Genomic DNA, 22,301 nt, shown 5'->3' on the forward strand with positions numbered 1-22,301 from the left:
AACAACTTTTCCCATAAAGGTCACAGATTGAGAAACTTTTCTTGTTACCTGGTGTAATCTAAAGGTGTAGGTGAAGTGTCCTTCTACATGCCTTGTCCACTTTGGAAGAATGAAGTTGATTCCTTTATCAGGTATTCTTCTCTCTTGTTTGTTTATACAGTACATTAAGTAAGTACTCTATTCTCTACGGAATCCAGTTCTTTGTTGAACCAGGGCAGAATAATACCTTTCCTTGCAGAAAAGGTACAATTTCTCCCCTTCACCTTAAATCCACCACTGTAAACTGATGATCAAATATTTCAGTTGCCACAAAGAAAAAGGAGGGAAAGCATGGCCATTTTTCCGCGGCTTCTTTTCTGTTTAATTGTTTTCTGCAAAATACTGGCAGAAGGAGGCTTCTTCTCATACGGGCTGGCATGCAACTGGGGATTGCAATCAACTCACCCATTGCCCCCAAAAATAGTGGTCAAGCTGCTGAAAGAGAATGGTTTCGACAAGGTAAAGCTGTTTGAGCCTGAGCCCGGTCCATTGAAGGCCCTTGGAAATTCTGGCATCCAAGTGATGGTTGGGATACCAAACGATTTCTTAGCCCCTCTTGCAAGCAGCGTTAACTTTGCTATCGAATGGGTGACCCAAAACATATCCTCCTACGTATCCAAGTATGGGGTGGACATAAGGTAATTAAACTCACCAAAATATTCCATCTTTTAAAGATTTGAAAACTTATTTAAGTCTGTAAATGAACATTGGTTTTGGTTTAGGTACGTGGGTGTTGGAAACGAACCATTCCTGAGGACGTACAAAGGCGAATTCCTACAAACAACACTTCCGGCTCTCGAAAACATTCAAGCCGCTCTCATCAAAGCTGGCCTCAGCCAGCAAGTCAAGATCACCGTCCCTCTCAACGCGGACGTCTACCAAACCGAAAGCAACCTCCCATCCGGCGGCGACTTCCGCCCCGACATCCGCGATCTGATGATCAACATCATCAGTTTCCTCAGCACAAACGGCGCCCCATTAACAATCAACATCTACCCTTTCCTCAGTCTCTACGCGGACCCCCACTTTCCCGTCGATTACGCCTTCTTCTCCGGCGGCAACTCCGCCCCTGTCGTTGATGGCTCGGTTACGTATACAAATGTGTTTGAAGCCAATTTTGACACTCTCATTTGGGCTCTCGAGAAAAATGGATTCTCGTCGATGCCCGTCATCGTGGGTGAAGTCGGTTGGCCAACCGACGGCGATATCAACGCCAACAAAGAGAATGCCAGGAGGTTCAATCAAGGGCTATTGGAGCATATTGCGAACGGGCAGGGCACCCCGAAACGCCCATCGCCTTCGGACATCTATCTATTCAGCCTCCTGGACGAAGATGTGAAGAGCATTGAGCCTGGCAACTTTGAACGCCATTGGGGGATCTTCAATTTCGACGGCACCATCAAATACCACCTTAATTTTGCACGGAAGGGAGAACTTGTTGCAGCCAAAGGCGTCAAGTATTTGGAGCAGCAATGGTGCGTGTTGGCACCGGGGGCTAGTGTTGAAGATGCAAACCTTCCCGGAAGTCTGGCCACTGCGTGCAGTCATGCCGATTGCACGAGCCTCGGATACGGATCGAGCTGCGGAGGATTGAACGCACGCGACAATGCCTCCTACGCGTTCAACATGTACTATCAAACGGCGGATCAAAGAACGGGTACTTGCGAGTTCTCGAATCTCGCGGCGATCACGAAAGTGGATCCGTCCCACGGTAGCTGCAGATTTGAGATCATGATCGACATGACGATGCGCCAACCTTCTTCTGAGGGGGTGCCAAAATCAGGGACTTGGACCACTTGGTCTGGAGATGCCGGAAGGTTGGTTGAGTTCTCCAATCAGTGGGTCTCTATTTTTCTTGTAATGTTATTTTTGCCCTATTTTGTTTGTTTATTTTAAATTATTTTAAAGTTACATATGTTCTTTTATTTTCTAATTTAGAAAATATTAAAGAAAAGGAAAGAAAAGTGGGCGAGACAAAAAGTGACCGAACGTCTTATATATTATATCAACAAGAATTTCATATTTTTGTCTTTTAAGTGACTCTTTAACGAAATTGTTTGTTTGATTGATTGATGGGGAGGGGTATATAAATAATTTTTATTTTTTATCTCCAATTATTTTTAATAAAATTAATTTTATTTAATTTATAAAATTTAAATAATAATAATTTAACTGTTAATTTCAATAGCCCAAAAATAATTTTGTTTTAATTTTCAACTAATTTAACATAAGCGGTAGAAAGAAGTATTAATTTTAATTTGAATAATAGCCCAAACATACATGATACATAATAACGAATAAGTGAATGAACGAATCGTTTACATTATTAGGGCTTAAGATAGATAGATAGATAGCCCTCTTTCTTCTTCTTCTTCCTGATTTCATTATTCCTTGATCAGAGAATCTGTTTTCCGTATTTCTATTCGCCGCCTTTCTTTCTTTCTTTCTTTCTTTCATTCTTTCTAGGAATTATAATAGTAGTAGAGAGTAGTAGGTGTTCTTTCAGATTGTTGCATTCGAATTGGGAAATTACGCGAATCTCTCTTCAAGTTATAAGAGAGATCTTTGTAGTTGATACCGCTGAAGAGGGGGAGAGGTTTCCAGAAGAATGCTAGTTGGATTCTTATGAGAAGGACGAGAAATCTTCGATCGTCATTACTCTCTCCAAGCTTCCTGTCCTCGAAGCGTTAATTCAGTAATGGCCGCAGCCACCGCCTCTTCACTTGTTCTTCAAACCACCAACAATCACTCATCGTCTTCAAAAAGTCAGTTCCTCATCGAAAATCCTCTTCTCTCCAACGACTCATTAGCTAGGGTTTCCGTCCGGAGCAGGAGTCAATGCAAGCCCTACAGCGGTTGGTGCACAAGTCATGATTATACTAACATTATTCCGGTGCAGAAGTCCAAGACTTTTGCTCCATGCATATTTAGGGGGCAATTGTCTTGTGATTTCACAGAAGCAGCAGTTATAAATAATCACGAGAATGCTTCTGGTAAGCTGTTAAATAGTCATAGTTCCATTGATCATCATGGCACTTCAAATGATCAATCGTCTTTGGATAAAGTTGTGGTAGCTGTTGATGTTGATGAAGGTAGTAGGCAATTGTTACCGTTCTCTCTGTTTATTGTGTGAATGCTTGCATTCTGCTGCTTTAACTGAATGATTCTTATGCAATTATTATTGCAGTTCTTGGCAACTTTGTGTCGACCTTAAATTTGTTTATTGCGGATCGTTATTCTTTGAACCATTCAGTATCTGAGTACCATGTGTATGAATTTGCCAAGGTAAATTGCAGAAAAGGGTGAATTTGACCACCACTTACTATGCATTTTAGCTAGCATACTAATTGAAACCTCCATTTTCATCTTACTTGCAGATATGGAACTGCACAAGGGATGAAGGTATACATACATACATCTCTCAATCTCTTTCAACAGAGCCTTAATTAGAATGAACAGCTCTAGCATTATATCTTGAATGTATTGATTACTTCGCAGCTAACATCCGTGTGCATGAGTTCTTTAAAACGCCCTACTTCAAGAGAGGGATCCAGCCAATTCCTGGTGCTCAAGAGGCTCTTCAGAAGTTATCAAGATTCTGTAATTTTTCGGTGGTGACGTATGTATATTATTATTATTAAGGGTGTTTGTTTGTTTGTTTGTTTGTTTGCTGTTGATAACATTAATATATGTGTGCTACATACATACAGGTCGAGGCAGAATGCAATAAAAGATGATACAATTGAGTGGATTGAGAAGCATTACCCAGGACTGTTTCAAGATATTCACTTTGGGAACCACTTTTGTCTGGAAGGGCAGTCTCGAACTAAATCAGAAATTTGCAGTTCGGTTGGAGCTAAAATTCTGATAGACGATAACCCTAGATACGCTGCAGAGTGTGCTGAAGCGGGGATGGGGGTATTGCTTTTCGACTATGAGAACTCGTATCCTTGGTGCAAGACTGAATCGGTTTGGGAGCACCCTCTCATTACTAAGGTTCACAACTGGAAACAAGTGGAAGATGAATTAATGTCATGGATCATTCATTGATCTAATCTTCTGCAAAACTATATAATGCAATTAATTATGCATCCCAATATCATATGATTTTATTTTTTGTTTGATTTGGTTTAGTGGAAGAAACATATAAAAATATACATTAATTGACTAGTGACTTAATTTGATGCTGAATTTGATTTGTTGGTGGCCTCTTCAACTAATGAATATGTATGGATGGAGAAGCTATCTACGTATTTGATCTGTTTGGCTATAGTTTCAGATATAATACATGAAATTGAGTGTCCAATATATTAAATAAATAAATTAGTTATTTCAAATTTATTATTAAATAAATAAATCTAACATCAAAATGGTATTAAAGGCTGTCAGGAAACCAAAAACAAAAACCATCATTAGACATAATTAATGAAATAGCTAATTATTTCCATTAATTTATCTAGTATATTTGGAATAACTAATTAGGCATTATTATATTTATAACCATATTTTTGGCTAATAACAACATTTATTTCAAGCTGATAGATGTTTCACTTTAGGTTCTTAATTAACAATTTATACTTTTTAGGTTTACCTAATAAAAGTTTATTTATTCATTATTTACCCAATTTTCTTGGTTAATTATTTTTAAGTAAAGAATTTCGCATTAATTATTTTCAACCACATGATATGGTCTGGTTATGTGGCCGGAAAGATGGGCTAGCTAGCTAGCTAGCTAGGGTTTGGTTTTGACAGGTTCGACTTGTTTGCGATGGTGCATGCCTTAGCTTGTTTAATTTCTTGGTTCTTTCTCAAATCTTCAAGGTTGAGTCTTGTTGTCATAGGCTTTCCCAGATTAATGTTATATATTTTTCATTTTATAATTTATTGTTGCTTAAAACCCCATAAAAGTAATTTAAGTGACAGGTTTAAGATATTAAAATTCACGGTTTGGTTGATGTCATATTAGCTTTATTCCAATTATCTATGTATGTATGTGTTGTTCGGATATTATTGTTCTTTATTGGCCCAATTTACTTTCATTCTAGTTTTATTTATTTATTTATTTGAGATGGTTTAACTTGTAATTTCTAGTAACTTTGCCTATATATTTTGTTTTTCTTAATCTGTGTTTCCGGTCCTCCAATTAAATTTTGATGTTCTTTAATTAGGAGCCATAAAATAGTATATGCCTTATATGTCTAACTTGAATTAGTTGTGCAGAGAAAAGTCATTATCAGAAATGTCACAATAATAAATAATAAATTAAAGGGGGGTGTACTCACAAGCAACCACATGCTTAAATTAATTATTGCATATTAAGCTTTCAATTCTAGCTAATTGAAAGTGCCATGTAATAATTGAGGTTGCATATGTAATTGATTATTCAATGAATAAAATGATAGAAAGAAAAGTAAAAAGTAAAAGATTGGTCATTAAGTAATGTAAAAAGAGAAAGAAATGAAAATCGATATTGGATGGAATTAGGATGAATAATTTTTTGGGGGTGGCGAAAAAAAGAAGAAAGAATCCGAATGAATGAATGAATGAATGAATGAGGGTGGAAAGATAAGAAAAGGAGGAACAATTAGTTCGAGGGTATCTTTCCTTTTTTCTTTTTTTTCTTTTTAGTTTGTTTCTTTCTTTCTTTCTTTCTTAAAAGTAAATCTGCAGCCTGTCTCGCATTAATAATAGAAAAGGAATTGCGCGTTTTCTCTCTCTCTATATGAAAATGAAGTCGTATTAATTAATTAATTAATATTTATTTTTACCAGTTACCACTAAGTACTAATTGCTACTGCAAGAGTAAGACCGCCGACAGACAACCCCAATCTCCTATCGAGCTACCCAGACCGTACTCTTTATTATATATGCATGCATTGGCTAATCTAGCTAATTAGGTTGGGTTTATATATTGAATTTAATCAGAACATGCAATACTGCTGTCTGGATATTTCAAAATTTCATATAAATAATAATAATAATAAACTGTCAATTCAATTAAGAACAAAAACTATGGGCTAAGCTAAACAGCCCTGGTAACAACAAAATACAAGATTTTTGTACTCAGATTTTTGCTCAATGTTAATAATTGTTTAGACTGCATATCAGTCGGTTAATTCGATGCTACATATACAGACATTACCTGTATCTCACTCATGAAGTGACATCTATATTTAAAAGTAAAGTATCGTCTCTCATTTGTTAATTTTTTCTCTTAGTACATGTGGCACTTTCTTAATTGATACATACACTATCAGTGCATGTAATAGCATCAAACTAACCTAGTCCTCTCTTTTAGTCCTGGTGAAACACACAATCTTATACTAATCTAGTACTAATTAGACAATAATGTCTTCTTCTTTTTTTTTTATGTCATAATTTAAGACATTATTGGACTAGCTAGTTAGTAGTTACAGTCAGTGGCCACTTTATTTAAAAAATTATATGACTTTAAATGTAAGTTTACCCGGTCAGAGGGTCTGCCCTTGGCTCCTTAAATACTCTCAACTGCCCACACCACCACCACCACCTTCATCTTCATCTTCTTCTTCTCTGTCTATATAGTCAGTTAGCTAGTCCCCACTTCATGCTTCTCTTATTTATTGTCCATTCATAATTTCTTTCTTTTCACATGTTCCTCTCTCATATATATTATATCTTATTTCTTCATAACATTAATTCATCTCCATACCATACTTATATACCATATCTTTCATCCATCAACACCAACAACTAGAAATTGAAAATGGTTTTTAATCCTCTCCTCCGACTACTGCCCTCTTCTCTTTTTCTTTTGCTGCTGATGCTCTGTTCTTGCGACCCTTCATCCGGTGGGAACGACGCCGCAGACCTCATATACTCTCAATGCCTCAAAGTTCCCGTGTCGGAGTTCATGGGTTCCGTCAAGTCCACCATCGACGCCGTTCAAGATGTTACCTCCGTCGTGTCGCAATTCGGTGACGTTTTTGGGGATTTCCGGCTGTCCAATGCAGTCTCCGACTGCCTTGATCTTCTTGATTTCTCATCCGAGGAGCTAAGCTGGACTCTCGATGCTTCTCAGAATTCCAATCAAGGTTTAATTAAAAACTCACTCTCTTCTTTACTACTTTTTTTTATTTTATTTTTATCATATCTGTATATATGTGAATAGAAAAACATCGTCTATCTTTTACGTAATTAATATTATAAATTAAAAAAAAAAAAAAAAAAAAGTAGAAGAACATAATTAATAATACCTTCTCGATCGATTGATCGATCTCGATCGTCCTTTTTGGCTAAGATCAAGTTAATTATATGTATTATCAACGTGATAGCTACCTTCCATGATGATAAGAGTTAGTCAGCCAGCTTTCATTAAAGAGTTTGGGGCCTTGTATTTTTCTTCTTATTTCAATAAATAAAAATATATAATAATATCTTGGCCGGGGGGCAAATTAATAACAGGAAAGGGAAAAGGCAACGGCACAGGAAATCTAAGTTCAGATTTGAGGACATGGTTGAGTGGAGCCCTCGTGAATCAAGATACATGCATAGACGGATTTGAAGGCACCAATAGTTTTATAAAACCCATCATTGTCGGTGGTCTCAGTCAAATCTCATCCTTACTCCTTCAAATCCTCGGCCAAGTTCACGAAATCAGTACTAATCCTAAGTCGACTTCTACTAGTAATGCCGGCACCCGCCCCGGGGAAAGGAAATTGACAGGGAATTTTCATCATGACCAAATCCGCCATTTCCCTACTTGGTTAACCAGGACAGACAGGAGGAGGCTTCTCCAGTCCACCGGCCTTTCAGCCGACGCCGTCGTCGCAACAGACGGCTCCGGGAATTTTAACACCATTGCCGATGCCGTAGCCGCCGCACCTGCACTCAGCACGCAACGCTTTGTCATCTACGTTAAAAAGGGAGTGTACAATGAGTACGTGGAGATTAGTAAGAAGAAATGGAATATCATGATGATTGGAGACGGAATCGATGCCACCATTATTTCCGGTAATCGGAGTTTCATCGGCGGTTGGACAACATATAGATCTGCCACATTCGGTAAATATATATATAATTTATATATCAAATCAATGTAATTAATTAATTAATTAATTAATATTCAAATGATCAACCGCGCGCATGCAGCTGTTAAAGGAAGAGGATTCATAGCACGAGATATCACGTTTGAGAACACAGCCGGACCTGAGATGCACCAAGCCGTCGCATTCCGTTCAGACTCCGACTTATCGGTTCTATTCCGATGCAGCTTTAGGGGTTATCAGGACACCCTTTACGCCCACTCGATGCGACAATTTTATCGCGAGTGCCGAATTTCAGGCACCGTGGATTTCATCTTCGGCGACGGGACTGTCGTCTTCCAGAGCTGCCAAATTCTTGCCCGAAAAGGGCTGCCGAATCAAAAGAACACCATAACCGCTCAAGGCAGGAAGGACCCAACTGAACCAACGGGGTTTTCAATCCAATTCTCCAACATATCGGCAGAACCCGAATTGATGGCGTCCCTTAACAACACCCAGACTTATTTGGGGCGGCCATGGAAATTGTACTCGAGGACGATGATCATGCAATCGTACATAAGTCCGGCGATTAGGCCGGAGGGGTGGCTGGAGTGGAACGGGGATTTCGCCCTGGACACGCTCTGGTACGGAGAGTACATGAATTACGGGCCGTCGGCGGGTCTGGGAGGGCGCATAAAGTGGCCTGGATTTCATGGGTTGAATGATTCTTCGCAGGCGAGTAATTTCACGGTGGCGCAGTTCATATTGGGAAACTCTTGGTTGCCTTCTACAGGTGTCAAGTACACAGCCGGATTTGCACTTTAATTATGAATGAATGAATGAATGAATGAATGAATATTCCGACCGGACAAAAGAGTTAGAAGATTGATGTAACGTTCTAGTTAATTAATTCATCTTCTTATGGTCCATTCCATGCATGTTGTTGTTTGGTATCATGAATGTGGAGGTAATTAAGTAATTAAGATCAAACCTATTATAAATAAATCCGCCACCATATTTATTTGTAATGTACGAGTGAAGCCCATAATTCATAATTATTCAATCATGCATTTTAATTTGGGTTATATATTATGCTCTAGTATTTTCTACTATATATATACTCGATCAGTTTGATGATATTTTATTTAATTTGGCCCAAAATATCCTTTTCGGACTCTTTACAAAATTTTGTAATTAATATATTCCAATAATTGACATCAAAATTTGTTTACAATATATTCAAATTAACTACATTAATAATTAGATGTTCATTTTGTGGCATATTTATTTTTTTATTGTTCATAATTATGATAAAAATAAATCATTTTAGGGTGTGTTTGATGATGGGGAATTGGAATTGGAATTGGCATTGGAATTCTAATTCCAATTCCATGAGAATTGGCATTGAATTACAATTCAATTCCTATGTTTGGAAAAATGATAGAATTGTAATTCAATTCCAATTCCTATGTTTGGGAAAATGATAGAATTGTAATTCAATTCTAATTCCAATGTTTGTAAAATAAAATATCGGTTCAAAATGTTAACTTTTAAAATATGTTTTGACGTTTTGGCATTTTTAATACGTTTTTGACATTTTTTCACATTTTCACACGTTTTTCACACGTTTTTCATATTTTTCACACATTTTTCACGTTTTTCACACGTTTTTCACGTTTTCACACGTTTTTACACGTTTTCACACGTTTTCACACGTTTTCACATTTTTTACACGTTTTAATACGTTTTCACGTTTTTCACACATTACAACACGTTTTCACACATTATTCACACGTTTTCACGTTTTTACGTTTTTCATACGTTTTAACACGTTTTTCACGTTTTCAAATATTTTCACGTTTTAACACGTTTTTCTCACGTTTTCACGTTTTTCACACGTTTTTCACACATTTTTCACGTTTTCACACGTTTTAACACGTTTTTCACGTTTTTTAAACGTTTTTCACATGTTTTTCACGTTTTCACACGTTTTTCACGTTTTTACACGTTTTTTACACATTTTCACACGTTTTTCACGTTTTCACACATTATTCACACGTTTTTCACATTTTCACGTTTTCACACGTTTTAACACGTTTTACACGTTTTTCACGTTAACACGTTTTTCACGTTTTTCACACGTTTTAACACGTTTTCCACGTTTTCAAACATTTTCACGTTTTCTACATGTTTTAACACGTTTTTCACATTTTTCACACGTTTTCACGCTTTACACACGTTTTAACACGTTTTTCACGTTTTTCACATTTTTCACGTGTTAAACGTGTTAAAACGTGTTAAACGTGTACAATGTGTTAAAAATGTGTCAAACGTGTCAAAAACGTAAAAAACATGTGAAACGTGTCAACGTGTTAAAAATGTTTTAAACGTGTTAAAAACATGAAAACGTGTCAAAAACGTGTTAAACGTTCCAAACATGTGAAAAATGTGTTAAACATGTCAAAACGTGAAAAACGTGTTACACGTATCAAAAATGTGATAAACGTGTCAAAAACGTAAAAAAAATGTTAAATGTGTTAAAAACGTGAAAACATATTAAACGTGTCAAAAACGTAAAAAATGTGTTAAATGTGTCAAAAACGTGAAAACGTGTTAAACGTGTTAAACATGTGAAAAACTTGTTAAACGTGCCAAAATGTGTCAAAAATGTGGTAAACGTGTCAAAAACGTAAAAAAAAAAGTGTTAAATGTGTCAAAAACGTGAAAACGTGTTAAACGTGTCAAAAACGTGTTAAATATGTGAAAAATTTGTTAAACGTGCCAAAACGTGGAAAACGTGTTAAACGTGTCAAAATTGTGGTAAACGTGTCAAAAACGTAAAAAAAACGTGTTAAATGTGTCAAAAACGTGAAAACGCGTTAAACATGTCAAAAACGTAAAAAAACGTGTTACATGTGTCAAAAACGTGAAAACGTGTTAAACGCGTCAAAAACGTGTTAAATATGTGAAAAACTTGTTAAACGTGCCAAAACGTGCAAAATGTGCCAAAACATAAAAAATGTGTCAAACGTGTCAAAAACGTGTTAAAAACGTGAAAATCATGTTAAACGTGTCAAAAACGTGTTAAACGTGAAAAACGTGTTAAATGTGTCAAAAACGTGTTAAACATGTCAAGGACGTGAAAAACGTGTTAACTGTGTCAAAACGTGTTAAACGTGACAAAAACGTGTTAAACGTGCCAAAAACGTGTTAAACGTGTTAAACGTGTTAAACGTGTTTAAAACGTGAAAATCATGTTAAACGTGTCAAAAACGTGTTAGACGTGTCAAGAACGTGAAAAACGTGTTAAATGTGTCAAAAACGTGTTAAACGTGCCAAAAACGTATTAAACGTGCCAAAAACGTGTTAAACGTGCCAAAATATGTAAATATGTTAAACGTGTAAAAAACGTGTTAAAAACGTGTAAAACGTGTTTAATGTGTGAAAAACGTGTTAAACATGTCAAAAACATGAAAAACGTGTTAATTTGGAATTACAATTCCGACCTAAAAAGATAAGAATTGAGAACTATCAAATTACACTATATTGAATTCCATTGGAATTCTAATTCCAATTCCAATTCTTAATATTAAAGTGTCTAACAAACATAAGAATTGGAATTGGACCCTCCAATTCCAATTCCAATGCCAATTCCAGGGCTATCAAACACACCCTTAGAGAAGAAAGATGAGGAAGCATTTCAGATAGATTCAAGGCAAGTAGAGAAATTTAAGGGTAGAAAAAGGTTTCCTAATAAACAGGATAGATGTAAGAATCTGAAATTGGATGAACTTATAAACAAAAATAGAAAAAAATAAATATTATAAGTGAATAAATATAAGTTTTATTATTTTTAAATAATTATATATATATATATATATTTAATTTCAAAGTGTCCGCAATTATCGGGTCAAGAGTTATGGTTAATTTTGATATATTAAGTATTTTTTAATTATTAGTCATATAAATTATATATATGCTTAATATGCTTACACAAAATTATAAATATAAATCAACAATCTTGAGTGATTTAATGGTTGGAGTGTTAAAGGCTATATAATGGAGACTATGGTTCAAATTCTGTTAGGCATAATTTTTAAACTATTAAAAAAATTTGATGGTTAATATGTGAAATAAAATTGTTAATTTATCGAAGTGCGTAAATGGTTGGATGCGATGAAATTGGTGGGTGAGTAATAACATTCTCAAAATTAGAGGTCGATTGGGATGGATGGTTAAAACGTGCGATAAAATTCATAGTTGGGTAAATGACATTCACAATATGGAAGGAAATGATATGTTGTTTGTTGATTTAACCAAAGTGAGGATAAATAAGTCAGGTTGTTTATTGTAAATATGTGAGGAGATGGATTATTTGACCAAAATAAAAGTAAAGTTTCGAGAGATGAGAGGTCGATTAAGATTAGTGGGATAAATATGTGGAATGAGATGGTTTTGGTTAATGAAAGTAAGTAAGGTCATGCTATGAGAGGTCGATTGGGAGATTGATATGTCAAAATGATGGTAAAAGAGAATAGTAACGTTGGAAATTGTTGATTTAACCGAAACAAAATTGTGTAAGGTCACACAATATGAGAGGTTGGATAAATGTGGAATGAGATGGTTAGTTATCCGAAGTAAAGATAAAAAGTCAGGTTGTATATTGTAAAATATGTGAGTAGATGGGTAAGTTGGTGATGTTGAAGATAGTTGATTTGACCGAAGTGAAAGTGTAAGGTCACATATGAGTGGTCGATTATTGGGGTGGATAAATATGGAATGAGATGAATGATTAGCCAAATTGAGGATAAAGAAGGTCGGGTTGTATATTATAAAATATGTTAGGAGATGAGTTGTTTGACGAAGTGAAAACAAGGTATCGAGATGAGAGGTCGATTGTGAATTGGTGGATAAATGTGGAATGAGATGGTTAATTAGTCAAAGTAAAAGTAATGTAACGAGACGAGAGGTTAATTGAGGTGGATAGATGTGGAATAAGATGTATGGTTAGTCGAAGTGATATGAAGAATGTCGGGTTGTATATTATAAAATATGTGAGAAAATGAGTTGTTTGATGAAGTGAAAGTAAGGTATTCGAGAGAATAGAGGTCGATTGTGATTGGTGGATAAATATGGAATGAGATGATTTTTGATTAATCGAAGTGAAAGTAAGGTAAAGAGATAGAGGTCGATTGAGAAATAAATTAATATTGGTGGTTAAAATATGCGAGGAGATTAGTTGTTTGACCGAAGTGAAAATTAAGGTCACGAGATGAGAACTCTAATTTGAATTTGTAGATAAATGTGAAATGAGATGGTTGATTAGTCTGAATAATTTAAGGTCACGAGATAAGAGGTCAATTGAGATTGATGGGCTAAAGTGAGGGTAAGAAAGAGACCGGTAATGTTTGAGATTTTTTATTTGACCAAAATGAATGTGAGGTCACGAGATGAAAGGTACATTGAGAAAAAATATGTGATGATATATATGAGAAGACGAATTGTTTTACCGAAATGAATAAAATTTGGAATGAGAGTGTTCTGTTTTTTATTTTAATATATTATCCGTAATTTATTAAAAATTTTAAACAATGACATATTATAATAATTTTTTTTTATATTTTTATCATATGCATCTCATGAATCTTTTTAATTAAATTAAAAATATTTAATAATTATGGAGTAATGTCATGTTGTTATTGTAATTTTTTTTTAAAAACACTAGTCACGCATATGAAGGGACTAAACAATATTTTCTTGTGTTTTTTTTATTTTATGTAAAAATTGAATCCTTCATTTTTTTTTATTATAATTTGAACTATTCTAATAAGTTAATTTGTTAATCTTGATTAATTTCCTGCAAATACATTACTTAATTGTTTTTTATTTTTTAGTATTAATTGAAAGATTGGTTATATTATACTAACTCAGTATAAATTATGAAAATTAGAAAAGAGATTTCATATATTACTTCAGATTTATATATAGAGATTTCATAAATTACTCTCCATTTAATTTCACGCTGCAACAAATAAGAAAAGTAGATTCCTTCAAATCTCATTGTCAAAGATCAGCATTACAATTTTCTCATACTAAAACTTGTATTGTTTAGTTAGCTAGCAATGGAGACAATTAAATTAACCTTTCATATAGTTTTTCTTAATTGCTAGTTATTATTTATTAAAAATTTGGGAAATAATAAGTAAATAAACGGACACTCAAATCAGACTTAAACTAATCTAATCAACATTAACATAAAATACTATTATCTGCTATTAATTTTGATAGATAATTACAAAATCGAAAATAAATTCTCTAAATATAGAAGAGTGATAGAGAGATAATTTGATGAAAGAAATAAGAAAGTGAATGACTTGCATCATTTTATTGATTGGAAAAATAAAAAAATTATAGAAATGAGCTAAAAATTATTTAATTATAGTTATAATTCCAAACCAGAACTTTTAAATAGTTATAATTCCATACATATGATCTACAAACTTTATTTTTTTTATTAATAATAAAGTTATACAATATTTTTTGCTTAAACATTATTCATAAAAAATGTATATTGTTTATGTTTGCACAAAAAATCTATAAAAATAATTTAATCATTATTAGAAAAAATAATATATACATGGATAATAATCTACTTAATAATGTTATATCAAATGAAACATCAAACAAAAATTCAATCTCAGCTTTGGCTTTAGATTTTTAAAATGAGATTGCCTTTGTGAATAAATAAAAAAAGCTTAAATACAAGGATTTAAAATTATGTTCGATCTCATATTATCTTTCTACATGTAACACTATATAATTGTCCATATTATCTTGCACCAAAATATTGAGAAGCTTGTTTTAAAATGGCTATTAATTCTGTCCCACTGGCAGCTTCTTCTCTTCTTCTACTGCTGCTGATTCTCTGTTCATGCAGCGGTTCATTTGGAAACCAAGACCCCGTGAATTCTGACCTGAAAGTTCCCGTGCCGGAGTTCATAAATACCGTGAAGGGGATGCTCAAAGTCGTCCAAAGTGTTACCTCCACGGTATTGAAATTCAGCCGCGGATTTGGGAATTCCCGGCTGTCCAATGCAATCTCCGACTGCCTTGATATGCTTGATCTCTCGTCCGAGGAGCTAAGCTGGACCCTATCCGCTTGTCAGAATGGCAGTCAAGGTGATGAATTAACAATAATAAATGAACTACCTAGGAAGATTTAATGTTAACCAAATATTCTCGGACTTGCAGGAAAGGATAAAGGTGAGGGCGGCACTGGAAATCAAGGTTTGGATATGAAGACATGGCTTAGTGGAGCCCTGGTGAATCTGGATACGTGCATTGATGGATTTGAAGGCACCAATAGCTTTGTCCAAAAGGTGGTCGCAGGGGGGCTCAGCAAAATCTCGACCCTAGTCCTTAACAGCCTCCACCAAATTCAGGATAAAATTCCTAATAATATTGGTGCAAGTGTCGTGGTGATCGGGAACCGCCAATTTCCTCCGTGGTTAAATGGAACAGACAAGGGACATCTAGAGACTAACCGGCTGCCGATTGACGTCGTGGTGGCAATAGACGGCTCCGGGAAGTTCACTAAGATTGTGGATGCAATAGCCGCCGCACCTGAACTCAGCACGAAGCGGTATGTGATCCAGGTGAAAAAGGGAGTGTATAATGAGTACGTGGAGATTAGTAAGAAGAAATGGAATATCATGATGATAGGAGAAGGGATGGATAACACCATTATTACAGGTAACCACAGTTACAAAGGCGGTTGGACAACCTATCGATCTGCCACATTCGGTATGTTTCAAATTCATCGTATTTTTTCTTTTATATCATTTTCATATATATATATATATATATATATATATAACCCGGACGGAGGACATGCATGCAGGTGTGAAAGGGAAAGGATTCATAGCAAGAGACATCACCTTTGAAAACACTGCCGGTCCTGAAATGCACCAAGCCGTCGCATTCAGGTCCGACTCCGACTTATCAGTTCTACACCGATGCGGCTTTAGGGGCTACCAGGACACCCTCTACGCCCACTCCATGCGCCAATTCTATAGCGAGTGCAGAATTTCGGGCACGGTGGATTTCATCTTCGGCGACGGAACGGTCGTCTTCCAGAACTGCCAGATTCTGGCCCGGAAAGGCCTGCCCGGCCAAAAGAACGTGGTAACTGCTCAAGGCAGGAAGGACCCGGTCGAGCCGAGCGGGTTCTCCATCCAATTCTGCAACATTACGGCGGAACCCGACGTGCTGGCGTCCCTTAACACCACGACTACATATTTGGGGCGACCCTGGAAATTGTACTCGAGGACGATATTCATGCAATCCTACATAGGCATAGCGATAAAGGCAGAGGGGTGGCTGGAGTGGGATGGGAATTTCGCCCTGGACACGCTTTGGTACGGAGAGTACATGAATCATGGGCCATCCTCGGGTCTGCAAGGCCGCATCAAGTGGCCTGGATTTCACCCCGTGATAGATTCTTCCCAGGCAACTAATTTCACGGTGGGGAAATTCATTTCGGGTGACACTTGGTTGCCTTCTACCGGCATCAACTACAAAGCCGGACTCTAAGTTTAACTCAGAGTGTTTCTTAATCCCGTCTTCTTATTCTTCTTCTTCTTCTTTCCCTGAACAATAACATAAATAATAAAAATTAATTCTTCAACATTTGTTTGGGTTTAACATCAATTACAGTCTAAAATTCATCATGACATGCATGGAAGATGTATACTGACTATTTTGGGAGAGAGAGAGAGAGATGGTTTCCCAAAAAAAGATGGTTTAGAAAAGCGAAATAATGTGGAACACTCGTTGTTATCCAAACGTCCGTTGAGCCAACTGATTTTTAAAATTCTGAACAAACAAAGCTCCTACAATTTCTCCTCTAACTTAATTGGCGAGTACCAGATTATCATATTTATTAAAAAGCCCCCCATAAGATCGCACCCCATTTGCCAGAAAACACCTATAGCCAGAGACAGATAGATTGATAGATAGATATAGAAAAAGAGAAGGCCTGTATCAAGATCACACACCCTGAATTGTATACCTAAGGCAGAGACGTAGCCGAGATCTCTGCCTGAGGTGAAATAACAGAATAATAATAATAATAATCATAATTATAAAAAATGGCGTTTCAGGACTTTGATTATATCTCCGAACGTCGGAAAAATGAGCAGAAACAGAAGGCCAAGAACCGTATTATGATCGGTGTCGTCCTCTTCCTCGCTGTTCTCGTCCTGATCGCGGCTGCGGCCTGCGCATATGTCTACATAAACCGCAACTCCGCCGCAGACGGAAAAACTGGCAAGCATAGCACCAACCATCCAAACCCTGCCAAAGATAAAGCAGCACATGCTAAAGACGACGGTAATGCCGCAACTCTAAAGGCAGTTAAGATGCTCTGTAGCTCTACGGACTACATACAAACCTGCCAGGACAGCCTCTCCAAGTACATCGGTTCCAATGCCACCGCCAGCAAGCAGCCGAAGGATCTTCTCCAAGCTGCCATCTCCGTTGTCTCCGCAGAGCTCCAAAAGGTCTACGACAAAGTCTCCACAATGAACTTCGATACCCCCGAGCTCAAAGGAGCCTTTGAGGATTGCAAGGTACTATTCCAAGACGCAAAGGATGAGCTCAATTCCTCCGTCTCCAGTGTCCATCAACAGACCACAACAAGTCTATCGTCCTCAACTCCCGACCTCAACAACTGGCTGAGCGCCGTCATGTCCTACCAGGAAACCTGCATCGACGGGTTTCCTGATGGAGACGTGAAGACATCCATGAATACGTCCCTACAGAGCGTCAAGGAGCTCACCAGCAATTCCCTCGCCATTGTCAATCAAGTCTCCGGGTTGTTCTCAGCGGTCAACTTTGGGGCAAGCCGTCGCCTTTTGGACCATGATGGGCTGCCTTCGTGGATGTCAGACGAAGACCGCAGAATGCTTAAGCGCAAGGATAAGAGCAAGGATAAAAGTCTAGTGCCTAATGTGACCGTCGCTTTAGATGGGAGTGGCCAGTTTAAGACTATATCTGATGCATTGGCAGCCATGCCAACCGCATATGAAGGAAGGTAGGTACATGTGATTATTATATTCAATGAAGAAACTTTATTTAACAAGTGTTAAATTAATCTCAGGTACAACATTTATGTGAAAGAAGGAATTTATCAAGAATATCCCATAGTATCTAAAAACATGATAAACGTTACCATCTACGGCGATGGATCTCAGAAGTCCGTTGTTACCGGGAATAAGAATTTCGTCGACGGTGTTCGTACATTTCAAACTGCAACATTCAGTAAGTAACCAATTTCAAACTGCTCTTCTTCGTGATCATAATTATATCTGTTTGTTTTCTGGACGGACATCACGCAGCTGTCTTAGGAGACGGTTTCATGGCCCAGTCCATCGGATTCAAAAATACCGCCGGCGGCGAAAAGCATCAGGCCGTGGCCATACGTGTTCAAGCAGACCGTTCGGTTTTCCTCAACTGCCGCATGGAGGGTTACCAGGACACCGTGTACGCTCAGACTCACAGACAGTTCTACCGTGGGTGTCTCATCACCGGCACGGTTGACTTCATCTTCGGAGACGCAGCGTCGATATTTCAGAACTGCGTGATGTACATAATGAAGCCCCTTGACAACCAGCAGACAATCGTGACGGCCCAAGGAAGGATAGATAAGCGCGAGACGACGGGGATCGTGCTGCAGAATTGCAAAATCCTAGCGGACAAAGGGTTCGAGGAGGACAAGATGAAGTTCAAGAACTATCTGGGGAGACCTTGGAAGGAATATTCTAGAACGATCGTGATGGAATCGGAGATCGGCGAGTTGATCGACCCGGCTGGATGGATGCCGTGGGAAGGAGATTTTGCCCTAAATACTCTTTATTATGCCGAGTATGCGAATACGGGTCCTGGAGCGAAAACCGATTCAAGGGTTAAATGGGCCGGGTACAAGGGAATTATCAGCAAGACCGAGGCCCAGAAATACACTGTTACTCCCTTCTTACAAGGCGACACGTGGCTGGACAGCAACACCAAGGTTCGCTTTGGTTTATCATCTTGAGCAGCAGCAGCAGCAGAAGCCAACCAAATCAATCAAAACAGGACAAATTATTTTTACTTTTTTTTTTTTTTTTAATCTTTTTTTATTAGTACATTTTTGTATAATTAATTCAAATTATTGTATTTTATTCAATGGGGGCTTCAACGGAAGCTATATGTTAATTAATAGTTATTGGTATAATACACACTACAACAACAAGTTAATTTAACTTATGACATGATCGATGTTGTCTAAAATTAAGTGAAGTTTCTTAGCAAGTTAAATCCCATATCTTTTGATTAAGTTGTCTAGTTTTGGTTTTTGCTTTTATAATTAGCTTGTTTCATTGGTCTCTAGAAGAGAGCATAACAAAAATCATCTTAATGACTATTATCTAATTATGAGTATATATCATTAGTAGAATTAATGTATTATAATATATAAACATGTAAGTTGACAAATATGCCTCTCTAATTATTATTTGCAGGTGGTCGGCCAGGGCTAATTCATTTTCAAATGGGTACCATTTCTGCTTATATTATTTTAATTAATTAATTAATTAATTAATTAGATATGATTTAAAACTCTCTCCTTCCCCAACTTCAGACCACGTAGCTAGCTAGCTAGGTTCTATCTAATAATAAATTAAGAAGCTAATCACAAGGAATTATGATCTGTCACACTCATGAAGTTGTTGATCTTCTTTTAATTGTTTTTTTTTATCAATAATGATTTTATTGTCAACAATTAAACATGACGTGGCATGTTATTATAAGCCCCTCAAAGGCATGAATTTAAATCCTCTGGTGGTTATCATCGGATTAAATGTAAGATAAGATAATGAATGACTCCAAGTTTAGATGAAATACCATATGTTAGGACTCAGCCCGGGCCATCAGGGTTGAATACAATTTGAAACTTATGTAATTGTTATTTTATTTTATTTTAAAATAATAATATAGAAATGTATATTATTTTAACATTAAAACTAATTAAAAAAAACTTAGTTGATTAATTAGTTGTCTTTTTGTATAAGTTTAGTGGTATAGGCAAAGGGTTCAAATTTTGAAAGACATGTTTTATTTATACCATATATTGATACAAACCTAATATATAGTACCCTTCGTGTTTCATATTTATACCCCCAATATATGTGGAAATTATGAATAGTTAAATTAAGTGTAAATAATCTGTTTACAGACCAATTACAAATGATTAGCTAGGTACAAAACGTGGAAGAGAAATTAAGGGGTTAATTATTAAAGAAAAATTTATATTTATGGTTGAGAAAAATGGGCATTTGCTGTACAACGTTGGATCACGTCTCCATGTCGGGCATTTATATATAGTGTATAGTATATTCTCCATTTTAGTATTTAATTTAATTCTTTTAAGAACCAGCTAATTACTCTTGCTCATAAATATACTTTCTTTCGTGCGAAATAAGATGATTATCTATGTTTACGGAAAACGTTTTATACTTTTACACTTAAGAGCCTATAGTTGAAGGCTGACAATTGTGTTAACTTCCTTTAAAAGATAAACTCCCATTTTTTTTAAATATATATATATATATATATATATTTACACACATCTCTAAAACTATTTAGCATTATAATTTAATTAACAATAAATTCAAGAATTAATTCAGAATTTACACTATTACGGGTAATAAGTCATGAACATATTAATTGAACTCTTCCACGAATATCTTTATTAAAATAAAATAAATATACGAAATATAAAAAGTGACGAGATTACACAATTTAAAAAACAAATCTATACATTTAAAATTATATAGTTAAAGAAAAAATATGTAAAAAAAACGTGAGAAATTGAATAATTAAGTTTTAAATAAGTGAAAACTAACTATATAAATAAAAAAAATATAAAATTCTAATTTAGATGAGAATATAAGAAAAAGAATAAAACATTAAAATAAGAACAAAAACACAAAATTATCGCCAAAAACAGATTATCAAGTGGGTAGACTAAGACACCCGAATCGGTAAAAAAAATGGAGTAAGCATTCGAGAAGACGATTATAGAATATTAATGTCTAGGGGTGTTCAACAAGTCGGTTAATCGGTTAAAAGATTTTGGTTAAGTTCGGTTTTATCTCATATTTTATAAACTGGTTAACCGACCGGTATTGCTATCGGTTTCACCGGTTTTAGTTCTACTGATTTCAGATTTAAGTTGGTTCCGTTTAGTTAATCGGAAATCGATAATTCAATTTTTTAAATTAAGTATTAAATTAATAAAATAATTTTTTTTCAAAATTTTGCTAGACGCCCGTACCATTCTCTTCTATATTTTTTTTCCATATTATAATATATTATGGGATATTATGGTTATAATATATTTTACAGATATATTTAAAAATATATTATATAATAATATAACATAGTTTAAGAGTCCCAATTTTCAACTCATAGTTATATAAATTAGATTGGTTTTTAAAAAATAATTCAATATAAATAATAATTTATAATTTAAAAATAATTAATATACATTACTAAATATTATTTATAATATATTTAATATTAAAAAAAAACTAATATAAATTATAAAATATAAATATACAATTAAATGATTACCAGTTAAACGGTTAAAAAATAGTTAAACCGAAAAACGAAATATTTAACTAGTAAAAAAACGGTTAACTGGAATTGTTAAAACCGCTTAACCAACAAGTTATATGTTCGATTCGGTTATCGGTTTTTCAGTTTTTTTTGCACATCTCTATTAATGCCTAGCTATAAATCCTTTTGAATAAATAAATAATATCTCAATTTATTTATTTAAATAACTGAATCAAATTAATATAACTGTTTTAATTTTTTTTAATATTAATTTATAACTTTTTATAAAATTTTGAAATGATTTAAAATGTACTATTTTATCCTTATATTTATATAAATTATAATTTTAATCTTTATTTTATAAGTAATTTGTATTATTTATTATATTAAAATTAATAAAAAAATAATTATCATAAATGTAGTTTTAAAATAAATAATCGTATTATATGATTTACATTGTTTTATATATAATTCTTTATATTTTAATTTATATAAATAAATCTTATTTATATAATCGTTTAAATAAATTATATAGATATCAACTGTATTATTATTAATAATAATAAATTAGTTAAAATTATAATAATTTTTATAAAATTAAGA

General features: G+C 35.1%; 5 protein-coding genes across 5 annotated transcripts; all 5 read left to right on the forward strand.

Annotated features, from left to right (window-relative positions):
• Nucleotides 1–122: 122 nt before the first annotated feature.
• Nucleotides 123–2,030, forward strand: LOC124911382 (glucan endo-1,3-beta-glucosidase 5-like). The gene is made up of 2 exons (XM_047451859.1): nt 123–677; nt 762–2,030. Exons 1-2 carry the CDS (start codon nt 331–333, stop codon nt 1,933–1,935), a joined length of 1,521 nt encoding a protein of 506 aa, XP_047307815.1. The 5' UTR covers nt 123–330; the 3' UTR covers nt 1,936–2,030.
• Nucleotides 2,031–2,387: 357 nt separating this feature from the next.
• LOC124911385 lies at nt 2,388–4,289 on the forward strand. The gene is made up of 5 exons (XM_047451862.1): nt 2,388–3,131; nt 3,227–3,324; nt 3,417–3,441; nt 3,538–3,658; nt 3,750–4,289. The coding sequence occupies exons 1-5, from the start codon at nt 2,738–2,740 to the stop codon at nt 4,087–4,089; spliced, it is 978 nt and encodes a 325-aa protein (XP_047307818.1). The 5' UTR covers nt 2,388–2,737; the 3' UTR covers nt 4,090–4,289.
• Nucleotides 4,290–6,614: 2,325 nt separating this feature from the next.
• LOC124911384 (pectinesterase/pectinesterase inhibitor PPE8B-like) lies at nt 6,615–9,105 on the forward strand. The gene is made up of 3 exons (XM_047451861.1): nt 6,615–7,112; nt 7,483–8,082; nt 8,170–9,105. Exons 1-3 carry the CDS (start codon nt 6,785–6,787, stop codon nt 8,865–8,867), a joined length of 1,626 nt encoding a protein of 541 aa, XP_047307817.1. The 5' UTR covers nt 6,615–6,784; the 3' UTR covers nt 8,868–9,105.
• A 5,803-nt stretch (nt 9,106–14,908) lies between these two features.
• On the forward strand, nt 14,909–16,634 carry LOC124912487 (pectinesterase/pectinesterase inhibitor PPE8B-like). The gene is made up of 3 exons (XM_047453117.1): nt 14,909–15,221; nt 15,306–15,845; nt 15,943–16,634. The coding sequence occupies exons 1-3, from the start codon at nt 14,909–14,911 to the stop codon at nt 16,632–16,634; spliced, it is 1,545 nt and encodes a 514-aa protein (XP_047309073.1).
• Nucleotides 16,635–17,154: 520 nt separating this feature from the next.
• LOC124911580 (pectinesterase-like) lies at nt 17,155–19,134 on the forward strand. The gene is made up of 3 exons (XM_047452083.1): nt 17,155–18,135; nt 18,202–18,362; nt 18,440–19,134. Exons 1-3 carry the CDS (start codon nt 17,192–17,194, stop codon nt 19,132–19,134), a joined length of 1,800 nt encoding a protein of 599 aa, XP_047308039.1. The 5' UTR covers nt 17,155–17,191.
• Nucleotides 19,135–22,301: the final 3,167 nt, after the last annotated feature.

Source organism: Impatiens glandulifera, chromosome 8 (assembly GCF_907164915.1).
Source record: "Impatiens glandulifera chromosome 8, dImpGla2.1, whole genome shotgun sequence".
Taxonomy (NCBI): Eukaryota; Viridiplantae; Streptophyta; class Magnoliopsida; order Ericales; family Balsaminaceae; genus Impatiens; species Impatiens glandulifera.

Coding starts and splice junctions, on each gene's coding strand:
- LOC124911580 (XM_047452083.1), top strand. CDS start 17,192: ATGGCGTTTCAGGACTTTGATTATATCTCCGAACGTCGGAAAAATGAG. Junction 18,136..18,201: donor CCAACCGCATATGAAGGAAG/GTAGGTACATGT, acceptor AATTAATCTCAG/GTACAACATTTATGTGAAAG. Junction 18,363..18,439: donor ATTTCAAACTGCAACATTCA/GTAAGTAACCAA, acceptor GACATCACGCAG/CTGTCTTAGGAGACGGTTTC.
- LOC124911384 (XM_047451861.1), top strand. CDS start 6,785: ATGGTTTTTAATCCTCTCCTCCGACTACTGCCCTCTTCTCTTTTTCTT. Junction 7,113..7,482: donor TTCTCAGAATTCCAATCAAG/GTTTAATTAAAA, acceptor AATTAATAACAG/GAAAGGGAAAAGGCAACGGC. Junction 8,083..8,169: donor ATATAGATCTGCCACATTCG/GTAAATATATAT, acceptor GCGCGCATGCAG/CTGTTAAAGGAAGAGGATTC.
- LOC124911385 (XM_047451862.1), top strand. CDS start 2,738: ATGGCCGCAGCCACCGCCTCTTCACTTGTTCTTCAAACCACCAACAAT. Junction 3,325..3,416: donor ATGTGTATGAATTTGCCAAG/GTAAATTGCAGA, acceptor TCTTACTTGCAG/ATATGGAACTGCACAAGGGA. Junction 3,659..3,749: donor TGTAATTTTTCGGTGGTGAC/GTATGTATATTA, acceptor ACATACATACAG/GTCGAGGCAGAATGCAATAA.
- LOC124912487 (XM_047453117.1), top strand. CDS start 14,909: ATGGCTATTAATTCTGTCCCACTGGCAGCTTCTTCTCTTCTTCTACTG. Junction 15,222..15,305: donor TTGTCAGAATGGCAGTCAAG/GTGATGAATTAA, acceptor GAAAGGATAAAG/GTGAGGGCGGCACTGGAAAT. Junction 15,846..15,942: donor CTATCGATCTGCCACATTCG/GTATGTTTCAAA, acceptor ACATGCATGCAG/GTGTGAAAGGGAAAGGATTC.
- LOC124911382 (XM_047451859.1), top strand. CDS start 331: ATGGCCATTTTTCCGCGGCTTCTTTTCTGTTTAATTGTTTTCTGCAAA. Junction 678..761: donor AAGTATGGGGTGGACATAAG/GTAATTAAACTC, acceptor GTTTTGGTTTAG/GTACGTGGGTGTTGGAAACG.